Source organism: Metopolophium dirhodum, chromosome 3, assembly GCF_019925205.1.
Source record: "Metopolophium dirhodum isolate CAU chromosome 3, ASM1992520v1, whole genome shotgun sequence".
Lineage (NCBI taxonomy): Eukaryota > Metazoa > Arthropoda > Insecta > Hemiptera > Aphididae > Metopolophium > Metopolophium dirhodum.
Genome location: NC_083562.1, coordinates 36,916,774 through 36,930,194, shown reverse-complemented (window position 1 = coordinate 36,930,194; position 13,421 = coordinate 36,916,774). Strand labels below are relative to the sequence as shown.

Sequence of the window (13,421 nt, the reverse complement as noted above, 5' to 3'; positions counted from 1 at the left end):
CTAGTGAGTTAAGAAAGATGTCCCATTGGTCAGTGTTGTGCGTTGCGAGTAAGGTACGTATGAGAGATATTTTGGCGTTTAGTTGTCGTTTAATTGTCGGGTCGCGGTTTATTTGCCATTCGCGGCGTATACGGTTTTTGTCTTGTATTTCCAGTTTAATGTAGTCTGGTACTACAGTGGACGGGTGTTTGCGTGTCGGTACGTATACGCTGGATTCAACCGCTTGTTGGATATGTTTTGTGAGGTTTTCGATTGCCAGGTCGATAGACTCACGGTCGTTGGTCGGTTGAGTGGTTGAGTTCGGTAAGTTCGCGAGAGTTGTCGTGTATTTTTTCCAGTTAATAAACCGATTCGTAACCGGTGGAGAAGAAGAGATCGGAGTGCAGAGTGTATCTAGAAGAATGGGGTTGTGGTCGGAAGATAGTTCGTTGAGGTTAGTGATTTGGGTTTGATAGGGTAGTCGTACGAGGGCGATGTCGAGTATGTCAGGTCTGTATCGTGTGCATGTCGGGAAATGTGTGGGAGAAGAGGGAGCAGTTACAGAGTAGTCCGATTGTTGTGCGTGGTCAAAGAGGACACGGCCGGCAGCGTTAGTCGTGTGGCTATACCACAGCGGATGTTTGGCGTTGAAGTCGCCTGCCGAAATTTGCCATTCGGCACTCTTTGTCAAAAGGTCGAGGTCGTTTGTCGTTAGTAGGGTTCCGGGTGGTTTGTATACGGCTGAAATAAGTACTTCGTGGCCGTTGAGTTGTACGAGGATGGAAGAGGTTTGGATGGTTGTGTTTAGGGTAACTGGTTGGTGAACGATACGTCGGTTGACGAGAACGGCCGTGCCTCCGTGGGCGGGCGAGCCCCGCACGGGCGGCAGGTCGTTCCTGTACGTAAAAAAGTTAGGAATGTGAAGTCTGGCCGAGGGTTTTAGGTGGGTTTCGTTAAGTAGGATTATGTCGGTTTTCAGTTTTAGTGCTAAAGAGCGCAGTTCGTCAAGTTTGTGGTTAATGCCGTTTGAGTTCCAAAATAGAATTTTTAAGTTATCCATTTTGGGGGGATAGTATGGTTAAGAATGATTGTATCGCTGTTTGTATCAGGGTTTTGGGGTCCTGGTTGTTAACTATGGCTGTTAAGAGGTTGGTCAGGAGGTTTAAAATGAGGGACAGGTTAATTTGTGGGGCTTCGGGACTGGTCGGTTTTGGTGGTGGTGGTGGTGGGGGCGCTTGGCCGGTGGTGGCTGCAGCGTACGAGCGGGTTTGGGGTTTTATTGTAGTTGTTGGTGGGGGCAGGGGTGGTGTAAAAGATTGAGTTGTCGGTGGCAGGGTTTGGGGTTTGGTTGTTGGTGGTGCGATTTTGGGTTTTATCGTCAAGAGATGTGGGCATCCGCGGAAATTAGCCGTATGAGGCCCGCCGCAATTGCAGCATGTCGGGGTTTGGTCGGGAGTTTTTTGGCATTCAGATGCCAAGTGATTTCCTGCGCACTTGACGCATCTGGGTGGGTGGCCACAGTTACGGGAACCGTGTCCAAAACGTTGGCACGAAAAACATTGTGCCGGGCCGGAAGGCTTAAGGGCTTCTACCGAAATCGTTAGATAAAATAGGGAGTTGAGAAGGAAGATATCCTTGGCGTTCGGGGTTGCCGCAATGTGTACGAGGCACATGGGCATCGGTTTTTCGGGAGTACCGAAACGGCGGATGTATTTTGTTTGGAAGTTTAGGGTTTCTAGTTCGGATTTTAGATCGTCAGTGGTGATGTCGATCGGTATGCCCTTTAGAACGACCTTAAGGGAACGATCTTCAGGGAGGCTGAAGGTATGGAATTCAGTTTTGCTGTCAACTAGGACTTTCTGAATTTGTCGGAAGTGGGTGGGGTCGGTAGTTTGGACGGTTATTTGTCCATTGGATGTGGTTTTGGCTGTAATTGCCGATGGAGTGAAGTTCGGAAGTTTGTAAATGGTTGGTGCGATTTTTCGCCAGGACGCAGAGTTTAAGATTAAGGGGGGTGGCCTGATTTGCTTGGGTTTGGCTGATGTCGGGGTTTGTTGTTCGGATGTTTTGGCTGGTGGAGGTTTCATAGTCGGGGCGGAGTGTTGGGCGGATTTGTTTGACTCGGTGTCGGAAGTGGAGCAGTTCGACGACATTGATATTGATGAGTCGGTCGACGGAGTTGGAGAGGGTGGGGAATCCCTCTGTGGACCTTTTAGGAAGGTGGACGGTGGGGATGGCGAGGCACGTGGACGTCCCTTCTTGGAACTCCCGGGTGTTTGCGCGGGGCCCTTCCGCTTGTTAGCTGTCTTGCCCATGGCAAGACCGTAACAAACTCAGGGTTTTAACACTGTAGCTCTGAAAAGAGCGATTTTCTGGTGGTGTGACGGGCGGTTTTAGGGGGGTTTGGTTTGGTCAGGGATGGGATTCTGCGGCAATGAGAGGGCGCGGCCCCTCGACAGATAAACGGTGGGAGGTGGATACCCGTCGCTTTCGCGACGGCTTACCTTGGGCGCTGGTGCCCTGTCGGAGTAGCGGTGAAAACGGCTGTTTTGAGTTGAAGGTTCGTGGTGTGAACCGTGGGCGCTGGAGCCCTGTTGAAGCAGTAAGACCGGCTGTTTTGTGGTTGAAGGTTCGTGGTGTGAACCGTGGGCGCTGTTGCCCTGTTGAAGCGTTGAAAACGGCTGGCTGTAGAGTAGTTGGCAGAGGACGTCTTGCTCGGATGTGAACTGAACGTGAAGTGATATTGTTCAAGTAAATATTAAAAACGATGGATGATTCGTCTGTTCACTGCGGAAATTTTTTTTTTTTGCTCCGCACATTATATAGGCAAAAATAGGAAAACAATTCTGCTATTGGATAAACGAAACAGTTAGACGAAACAACTTGACACCGTTTACCAATCAAATGCTACTCGACGATGCTGTTTTCAATCGGCGTTTTTATATATTTTTTTTTAGAGAAACGATTATTTTATTTATCAGGTAACCACCGTCTAATCCTGTTTAGTCCACCATACTTAGTACTTTTCAACTAATGAACGATCGACGTATAGCTTTGGTTTGGTAATATATACTCATTTTTCCTGCGTTCTACCCATCATTCAGACCTAATCGTTCCAGTTGTCAACAAGTAATTTTCAACGATTCATACCGTCATGGCTCCAGGAGGCAAATCCGCAGGCGGCAAAGCGATGAAGAAGTCCGGCAAGGCGCAAAAAAACATCGCCAAGTCTGACAAGAAACGCAAGCCCAAGAGAAAAGAATCATACGCCATCTACATCTACAAAGTGCTGAAACAAGTACACCCAGACACTGGCGTTTCCTCCAAGGCAATGAGCATCATGAACAGTTTCGTCAACGATCTCTTCGAACGTATTGCTTCGGAATCCAGTCGTTTGGCTCACTACAACAAGCGATCCACAATTACCAGTCGGGAAATCCAAACCGCCGTCCGCCTCTTGTTGCCCGGCGAGTTGGCCAAGCACGCCGTCAGTGAAGGCACTAAAGCCGTCACCAAGTACACAAGCTCCAAGTAATCATGTATTGCTTAGCGAGGTTTTGACACTTAAAAAGGCCCTTTTTAGGGCCACCAATTGTTGAGAATATTTTATTGTAATATTTTACATTGAGAGATGGGCAAAACGAGATTCATAATGGTGACGACTATCCTGGTGTCCTTCTGGAACCCGTTCATTATTGTCCTGTTTTTCAGTGCCCTATGATAAACCTCCCTTAACGCAAACAAAAAAACTAAATATAAATTAAGTATTTAATTATTTATTCAAATTAAAAAAAATAAACATTCATCGTCTGTCGAGTTCGGTAACGCGACGCACACCAAAACTCTAGACGACAGTATAATATTACATTAATACACGATATACTATAAACGAAAATACCTAACCGTCGGGATATATCCCGTCGTTGTTGCGATAAGACTTCCCACAGCTGTACACAAAATAAAATAAATATGAAAAATGATTAGAATTATTATGTTTTCTGCAACAAATAATTTAATTCATAAAAATCGAAGTAATGCATGGAATCACTTCACACGGAAAATAATAATTGGTTGGCTTAACTGAAATTATATTATGTGTACTGGTTGCTAGATTCATAGTTAGTTCGTCTACAATATATTATAGTTGCTAATTTGTTAAATTATACATTTATTTAAACATTTTTAAGACACTTATTGAATTACTATGCTATTCGTTAGCTTTAAAAAAAAGGTACCCAGGTATAATTAATATTATTGTATGATAAAAAAAATTTTTATTAGTTATTTCATTACAGTACGAAAAGTGCAGTGTATAGTACGACATTTAAAAGTTTGTCAATCTATTTAAACTTTTATAATAATATTATGTATAATTTTATATCTTCAAATTTTTTTTATATTTTAATAGTTTTTTGCCAAACTACATTTTAATTATTATCTACTACACAGCGTAGATAATAGTTCATATATTATCTATGTTACACAGACACACAGTAAACAATATTTTCTGTTGTTACATCTTCTACTCTCTTTATAGTTATTATTATTCATTGTTATTGAAAGTAGCTATTTTTATTATTGTCAGCTTAATAGTGAACTAGTTTCAGTGATAATTCAAATATATTACCAATTTTTGGACTAATACTAGCTATGTATATTTATTCAAACCGATAATATACCATTTTTGATATATTAAAAAATGTAATTGAAAATACATAGGCACAATTATTTTTCATAAGCATTTAAAGTTGAAATTTTGAAAACATTAGTCATATTTTAAATTTTAAAATGATTTTGTAGTCCAAAATGTAGTAGAAAATATTCAACTCTTATGGCTAAGGATAGAAAACTTACAAGGTTCCACCTAGGTAAGTAGGTTATTCTGTAACCAAAAAATCTCAATAATATAAAATCACAGTTCTTTTTATAGTTATTTTATGTTCAAATTTGGAGGAAATTATATAATCAAGGATAACGGTTTTAGTTATTTTGTTGTAATTTTATAATATAAATTAGACCTTAATATTATCCTAACCTATCCTTAGCCATAAGAGTTGAATATTTTCTACTACATTTTGGACTACAAAATCATTTTAAAATTTAAAATATGACTAATGTTTTCAAAATTTCAACTTTAAAAATGCTTATGAAAAATAATTGTGCCTATGTATTTTCAAAACTTTCTAAATGTCATTGTAACAATCTATTAAGAGCCTTGTATTACATTTTCAAGCTATTTTAAAAAACATATACAATTTTATTGACATTCATAGCAAAAAAAAAAAACTAAATAAAATTAGAAACTGAAAATGTCTGATGGAAAACGATAATATAAATGTTAAGTGAAAATGTCATTTGTATTAGAGTTACGCCAAAAACCAAAATCCAAAATCGAAGCAGTTGTATTGCTCCAAACCGTAATGACAGACACATAAAAAACGCACATCATTGTAAAATAAATACAATGTCATTCATCACTCCGTTCAGAATCTAAAATATAAGGTTATATATTTTGGCTATTACAAATATTTTTAATATTTTTAATGGCATATGTCATTGTTTAATAAAACGTAACTTATTTTAAATTATTACTATTATTATTATTATAATTATTATTGTAGAGTGATATAATGTTTGTAAAATCCTAAGGGTTTATATTTCATTAAATATTGTTTTGAATTTTAATATGGAATCTTATTATTTGTAAACTGTAGGTAAGTATAATATGGAAAAGGGAACAATTATAATAGTTATAACTACGGCAAAATGCATTTTTTTTTGGTTGATCTTTGACAATGCTATCCAAGTACATAATTCGTTTAGTGTACCGATTGCTTTAAAGCTAATCATTTTCATTTTCATTTTTTGCATATTTCGATTTTTTTTTTTTATTTTTAGAGCATTTTAATCATAGTTGGGCAATTTATGTTGGTTTTAATGCATATTTGTTCAATAAGTCACCCGTACTCGGATAAGTAACAAGTAATAAAAGGGCAAAAATTCAAAACGTGGTATCTATTGCCAAAATTTCGAAAATCGAGTTAAACATCGATTTATATGGAAAAAAGGTGGATAAATGAATGTCGCTCTGCTGTACAGTAGATTACAAGCGGGTCACTGTAATGGATGGTGTTAAATTTGAATTCAATGATATAATATCATTGTATAAGAAAAACAATTCTGAGCGAAAACGGTCAGTCAGCCCTATTACCAAGTATATTTGATGATATTATTGTGAATAAAGTAATTTATATATAACCTATTTACGTGGAGCCTTGTTTTAAATTTTCAATCCTTAGCCATAAAAGTTAATCATTTTATACATTTTTGACTACAAAATAATTAATAAATTAAAAAATTGATAAATGTTGTCAAAATTTGAACTTTAAATAATATATTTTTAAAAAAGGTTCACCGCAAATCATTAAAAACTTGTATTGATCATACAATATATTAATAAAATGTTCAATGACATTGGTGGTCCTGAAAAGGACCGTTTAAATGTAAGAAGGGAGAAGTATATTTCAATTACTACTTCTTTTTGGGAGCTGCGATTTTCTTGATTGGAGTTTTCATCGGTTTGGGTTTGATGGCGGCCGGTTTTTTTGTTTTGACAGGCGCGGCTTTTTTCGATTTTTTGGCTGCTGGTTCGCCCACCGTGGGTTTTTCGGCGGCTTTCACTTTTTTGACGAACGATTTCTTCTTTTTCAATTCAACGACCTTTTTCGGCTTGACCTCTTGGTTAGGTCACTTGAAGTGTCCCGAAGTGCCGGTTCCCTTGGTCTGAACGACGGTACCGTTGGCGACGGCGGCTTTCAAAAACTTTCTGATGAAAGGCGCCAACTTGGCGGGATTGACTTTGTAGTTGGCGACCAAGTATTTTTAATGGCTGGCAACTACGAACCCTTCTTCTCCTCGAGCTCTTTAATATAACCTTTCTTTTTCCTACTGACTTGACTCCCCTATATATATTAATAGATTAAATTAAACTATCTAATAGAGTTGAAAAAAAAAATATACTATATTTTTCGAGGTATTCCAAAAACAAATGATTTGTAAATTTGACTATAATTATAGTAAACTAGCTGAACCCGTGCACTTCGTTGCCCATTAAGTGCACTAACTATATGTGACTCAAGCTTTGTTCAATTCGTTATTTAATATTCGGTGTATGGTTTCAAAATTAATCTTAACTTTTCCGTTGCCCTGAATAAAAATTCTGATACGCCTTCAAATAAAGTATAGATTGATAATAAAATTCAAGTATTCCATTGTAATGAATTCTTACAGAAATCGATATAATGCATTTTGATAAACAATGTTTTTCGTTTTGTTTTCTGGTGCAAAAATAAACAACGAAGACGGTTTTCCAACACGCGAACTGGCAACGTACAGCTGCCCGTGCGAAAAACATGGAAATTCCAAATCGATCCCACAGACTTCCAACGATTAGCCTTGCGATTTATTGATTGTCATCGCAAAAGCCAATTTAACGGAAAACTGAATCCGCTTAAACTGGAATGGAAGATCTGTTGGAATGATCGGAATTCGTGGGATAAGGACTTCCTCCCCTTTGAAATTGCCCTTGATGATCGTTGATTGTATTACATTGTTCATCAGTTTCTTGACGGACAATCGTGTACCATTACACAATTTAGGAGGATTTAGATTCCGCAACATAATTATGATCGATCCCACTTTTACCTGCAAATTATGCGGTGGAGTTCCGGGCACATCAAGCGAGTTCAAAAATTCTGTCGGATAGTTGACCGCTTCGTTTTCGTCTGTCGTGCTGTTAACGGATTTATATGAACGCAGTTCTCCAGCAATTTTACTCTGAATTGTAAAATTCAAGCTATCGACGTCCTTATTCCTCGCTGCTAGTATTGCCCGTTCACTCATCCAATCAAGATTGTTATAATTGACATCAATGTTTGGGAACACTTTTGTAATGAGTTCTTCCTTCGATGATGTGAACTCACAAAAATTTGCCGGAAACGATATTAATCCAGTCAAAACATCAATCGGAATGTGTCCATTACCAAGCGCCAGCAGTTGTCTCGAGAATTCAGCAGCCGATGGGTCGTTTTGCAACGCAACTCTCATGTTCGTGGTCAATTTCAACATCTTTACATGCCGCCACAAAAACGACGATTTCAGGCATGCATTAATTTCATCGGCAGCAGTAGATTTCGGAATGACGGGAAGTGTTTGACGAAAATCTCCGGAGAGCAATATCATTGCCCCACCAAATCGTCTCGAATTACCTCGTAAATCTTTCATCGTTCGGTCAACTGCCTCCAAAGCTAGTTTATGTGCCATCGTTCATTCATCCCAAATGATGATTTTGCATTCTCGCATCAATTTCGCTTTCGCTGAATTCTTGGTCGTTGTGCATGTAGGCTTGTCAACCATGAGAAGATTCATTGGCAGCTTCAAAGCTGAATGTGCAGTTCGACCGCCTTCCAACAATGTGGCAGCAATGCCAGAGGATGCGACAGCCAACGCAATTTGTGATCTTGACCGAATTGTTGCCAGAATCAACGAAATGATGAACGTTTTGCCTGTCCCTCCAGGAGCATCGAGAAAGTAAATGCCTCCCGTTCCATCATCAACAACCTTCATCAGCGAATCGTATACATTCTTCTGCTCGGAATTCAACAGCGGCACATTTTTTCGGACTATTTCAGCCTGCTCATCTAGATCATAGTTTTTCTCCCGCTGTAATTCAAGATTGAATGCAGCGTGCCTCGAACGATTTGGCGCTGGCATTCCCAAAGTTGACAACAGACTGCCGCACATGAGCACGCACATGTCTTCGATCAGAACTAATGCTTCGTTCCGCATCTCGTCGTTACTTTCAATATCAAAATTTGTCGTTCGAACTCTGTGCAAAATGTCATCAACCATCTCGTCCTTGTATTTCTCCCACAGTGCATTCGGGTTCGATGGATGACATGTGGCTATGATGATCGCAAACAACGTACGAATTTGATTTGCTGGCGCAGAAACGGTTGCATCGGCGAGTGTTAAGTCCCAATGTGAATCGTTTTCGAGCAAATTCAAGCATTGGAAAGCTTCCCGAAAAGTTGTGCACAGTACACCATCGACAGTACGCAGGGAATTGAAGGATGTCCCCTAACGTTCACCAAAAGTAAGCGAAGATGGAAGCATTCGTCTTGGCGTGGATGAACTGTGTATATTCGTCCGAGGGAATCAGTCGAATAGACATCTGCGAAGCCAGCAACAGCATCACCTTTCTTCCTGCGTTGTAACTTCTTTGATGCAGCATTCCATGTACAATAGCGTGGCATTTCCGAATATAGTAAAGTCCTCGCGAACGGATCGCTTTCGCATGTCGAAAAAAAATTTGTCAATGTCGTCGCTGGTGGTGGTCCTGATCTTTGCGCTGCGTTTGCTTCCGTAAAGTATACACGCTGGCCGTTCTCTAAGTGAACTGCCAAATGTACGACAGTCGGTTGACGTTCATGAATTGTAAATGAAAACAGCCGCCAAATTGCCTCATTACAACTCACGTAACGTCCAAGTTGAAATTTCATCACCTCATCGTTTGCATTTGGATCAGCAATGCCAAACACAGCCATGTCACTCCCTTTGTTCACATATTTGCAAACATATTTGATAGATTTTATGGAGTTGCAATACTCAAAATTGCAGTGGTTTGAGAACGTTTTCGACAAAAGTGGACAATATGGAACGATCCATCGATTATCGACGACGACATCTTTTCCCTTGACTTTCATTATGATTGATCTGCCGTTGTCATCTGGAGAACGACGCCGATACAATGGATATCCGTCGATTCCACTGACGCGGGAAACGCTTACTGCAGTTCCGTTTTGCATGCACGGTGGCCCAGGATTATGAGTTCCGCAAGGGCCATGTATCATGTTCGTGGTCACAACAGAATGCAACTCATGATCTGTTTCTGGATCTGGTATTTCGGCAGAAATGATCGAATCAACATGATCTGGTCGGACCTTGTCAAACATCCAAAGCAGAATGTGCGCATGTGGTAAACCACGCTTCGGCCATTCAACCGAGTACATCCATCAACGGATTGCGCCAAAGACCTTCTGCTTAACGATGTAATTCATGAGTACTGCGTTATATTTTAGTGTATTCGCTAGGAAATGTTTTGATTGGATTGTATTTCCATAGAGAAACGAATACAATGGCTCTGGTGGTTGAGCTAAAACTGGTAATTTAACCTTGCCACCGGCGCAGCATAAGCCGGGGGTTTCCAATCTAAACTTCAATGCCTTGCCATGCTGGCATACGATATATAATGAGCCGATATCAACACACAAATGATCTTTGTAAGCGAATGCGGAATCATATTCGAAAGCAGCGCGATTCAAGGCTACATCTGAACTTCTTCTTCTTATATTAACATGTTGTCGAATTTGAGGGGGCGTTTGTGCAGCGCTGGCCTGTGTATTATGAGCACGTCTAAATTCATTAATGTTTCTTGCATTACGTGTACGCCGTCCAATGTTTGTTCTTCTCATAGGAGGCATGATTCAAGCACAAAAATTCTCTCCAAAAAACAATAGTCGTTTTTGATTGAAAAAGTTAATAGATAACATAAAACGATAATGTTTCAAAATAAAATGAATAATGTGCCAACTATTATATTTGTTTACTCTAAAGTTATGAGTGTCTAAAATAAAAATGTATGTCAACCAGAATATAAAAATATATATTATTTTTTTTCGATTTTTATCAATATTAATCGATTTCAAGCCCAGCTATTATCGATATTTGTATTATTATTTATATTATATATTATTATTATTATTATTTTTATATTATTTATATTTTTTTCTCCTAGATGGCGCCACCGGTGTAACTCAGTTTTTGTCTCTAAATCTCTAACTCACATCAATTAGGTCCATATTTTATGCTATTAACCCGCTCCCCGATATTCTCTATCATTTAAAAAAAAATTTAGCAAAATCGGCCCAGCCGTTCTCAACTGATGCAATTTCGAATTTTTTGTCTCCATTTTTATATACATATATAGATTTTAAAAAACGTTTAGTTGAATTTACTATAAAAGTCATGAATAACAATAGTTGGTTTAACTAAATATTTAGTTAGAGAAATATTGTCAACTACTTTGTTTAGCTGTTTCAGAAAATTGATTTGGTAAATTTGACTGAGGTTAAATGACAACATAGCGCTACTAAACGACGCATCCCCCACCCACATAAACATAGCTAACGGAAACCTCTCCTGCATAGATTTAACCCTCTGCCCACCATCCTTAGCACACAGATTAGAGTGGAAAGATTGTCCGTCAAGAAACTGATGAACAATGTAATACAATCAACGATCATCAAGGGCAATTTCAAAGGGGAGGAAGTCCTTATCCCACGAATTCCGATCATTCCAACAGATCTTCCATTCCAGTTTAAGCGGATTCAGTTTTCCGTTAAATTGGCTTTTGCGATGACAATCAATAAATCGCAAGGCTAATCGTTGGAAGTCTGTGGGATCGATTTGGAATTTCCATGTTTTTCGCACGGGCAGCTGTACGTTGCCAGTTCGCGTGTTGGAAAACCGTCTTCGTTGTTTATTTTTGCACCAGAAAACAAAACGAAAAACATTGTTTATCAAAATGCATTATATCGATTTCTGTAAGAATTCATTACAATGGAATACTTGAATTTTATTATCAATCTATACTTTATTTGAAGGCGTATCAGAATTTTTATTCAGGGCAACGGAAAAGTTAAGATTAATTTTGAAACCATACACCGAATATTAAATAACGAATTGAACAAAGCTTGAGTCACATATAGTTAGTGCACTTAATGGGCAACGAAGTGCACGGGTTCAGCTAGTTTACTATAATTATAGTCAAATTTACAAATCATTTGTTTTTGGAATACCTCGAAAAATATAGTATATTTTTTTTTCAACTCTATTAGATAGTTTAATTTAATCTATTAATATATATAGGGGAGTCAAGTCAGTAGGAAAAAGAAAGGTTATATTAAAGAGCTCGAGGAGAAGAAGGGTTCGTAGTTGCCAGCCATTAAAAATACTTGGTCGCCAACTACAAAGTCAATCCCGCCAAGTTGGCGCCTTTCATCAGAAAGTTTTTGAAAGCCGCCGTCGCCAACGGTACCGTCGTTCAGACCAAGGGAACCGGCACTTCGGGACACTTCAAGTGACCTAACCAAGAGGTCAAGCCGAAAAAGGTCGTTGAATTGAAAAAGAAGAAATCGTTCGTCAAAAAAGTGAAAGCCGCCGAAAAACCCACGGTGGGCGAACCAGCAGCCAAAAAATCGAAAAAAGCCGCGCCTGTCAAAACAAAAAAACCGGCCGCCATCAAACCCAAACCGATGAAAACTCCAATCAAGAAAATCGCAGCTCCCAAAAAGAAGTAGTAATTGAAATATACTTCTCCCTTCTTACATTTAAACGGTCCTTTTCAGGACCACCAATGTCATTGAACATTTTATTAATATATTGTATGATCAATACAAGTTTTTAATGATTTGCGGTGAACCTTTTTTAAAAATATATTATTTAAAGTTCAAATTTTGACAACATTTATCAATTTTTTAATTTATTAATTATTTTGTAGTCAAAAATGTATAAAATGATTAACTTTTATGGCTAAGGATTGAAAATTTAAAACAAGGCTCCACGTAAATAGGTTATATATAAATTACTTTATTCACAATAATATCATCAAATATACTTGGTAATAGGGCTGACTGACCGTTTTCGCTCAGAATTGTTTTTCTTATACAATGATATTATATCATTGAATTCAAATTTAACACCATCCATTACAGTGACCCGCTTGTAATCTACTGTACAGCAGAGCGACATTCATTTATCCACCTTTTTTCCATATAAATCGATGTTTAACTCGATTTTCGAAATTTTGGCAATAGATACCACGTTTTGAATTTTTGCCCTTTTATTACTTGTTACTTATCCGAGTACGGGTGACTTATTGAACAAATATGCATTAAAACCAACATAAATTGCCCAACTATGATTAAAATGCTCTAAAAATAAAAAAAAAAAATCGAAATATGCAAAAAATGAAAATGAAAATGATTAGCTTTAAAGCAATCGGTACACTAAACGAATTATGTACTTGGATAGCATTGTCAAAGATCAACCAAAAAAAAATGCATTTTGCCGTAGTTATAACTATTATAATTGTTCCCTTTTCCATATTATACTTACCTACAGTTTACAAATAATAAGATTCCATATTAAAATTCAAAACAATATTTAATGAAATATAAACCCTTAGGATTTTACAAACATTATATCACTCTACAATAATAATTATAATAATAATAATAGTAATAATTTAAAATAAGTTACGTTTTATTAAACAATGACATATGCCATTAAAAATATTAAAAATATTTGTAATAGCCAAAATA

The 13,421-nt window shown here is 38.0% G+C and overlaps 4 protein-coding genes across 4 annotated transcripts; 1 reads left to right on the top strand and 3 right to left on the bottom strand.

Moving 5' to 3' along the window:
* Positions 1-3,093: 3,093 nt before the first annotated feature.
* Positions 3,094-3,562, top strand: LOC132940892 (histone H2B). Its single transcript, XM_061008693.1, has one exon. It carries the CDS (start codon positions 3,134-3,136, stop codon positions 3,512-3,514), a length of 381 nt encoding a protein of 126 aa, XP_060864676.1. The 5' UTR covers positions 3,094-3,133; the 3' UTR covers positions 3,515-3,562.
* Positions 3,563-7,428: 3,866 nt separating this feature from the next.
* Positions 7,429-8,301, bottom strand: LOC132940675 (uncharacterized). The gene has a single exon (XM_061008382.1). The coding sequence runs from the start codon at positions 8,299-8,301 to the stop codon at positions 7,429-7,431; it is 873 nt and encodes a 290-aa protein (XP_060864365.1).
* Positions 8,302-8,304: 3 nt separating this feature from the next.
* LOC132940673 (uncharacterized) lies at positions 8,305-8,889 on the bottom strand. Its single transcript, XM_061008381.1, has one exon. It carries the CDS (start codon positions 8,887-8,889, stop codon positions 8,305-8,307), a length of 585 nt encoding a protein of 194 aa, XP_060864364.1.
* Positions 8,890-9,041: 152 nt separating this feature from the next.
* On the bottom strand, positions 9,042-10,049 carry LOC132940672 (uncharacterized). Its single transcript, XM_061008380.1, has one exon. The coding sequence runs from the start codon at positions 10,047-10,049 to the stop codon at positions 9,042-9,044; it is 1,008 nt and encodes a 335-aa protein (XP_060864363.1).
* Between the last annotated feature and the right edge of the window lie 3,372 nt (positions 10,050-13,421).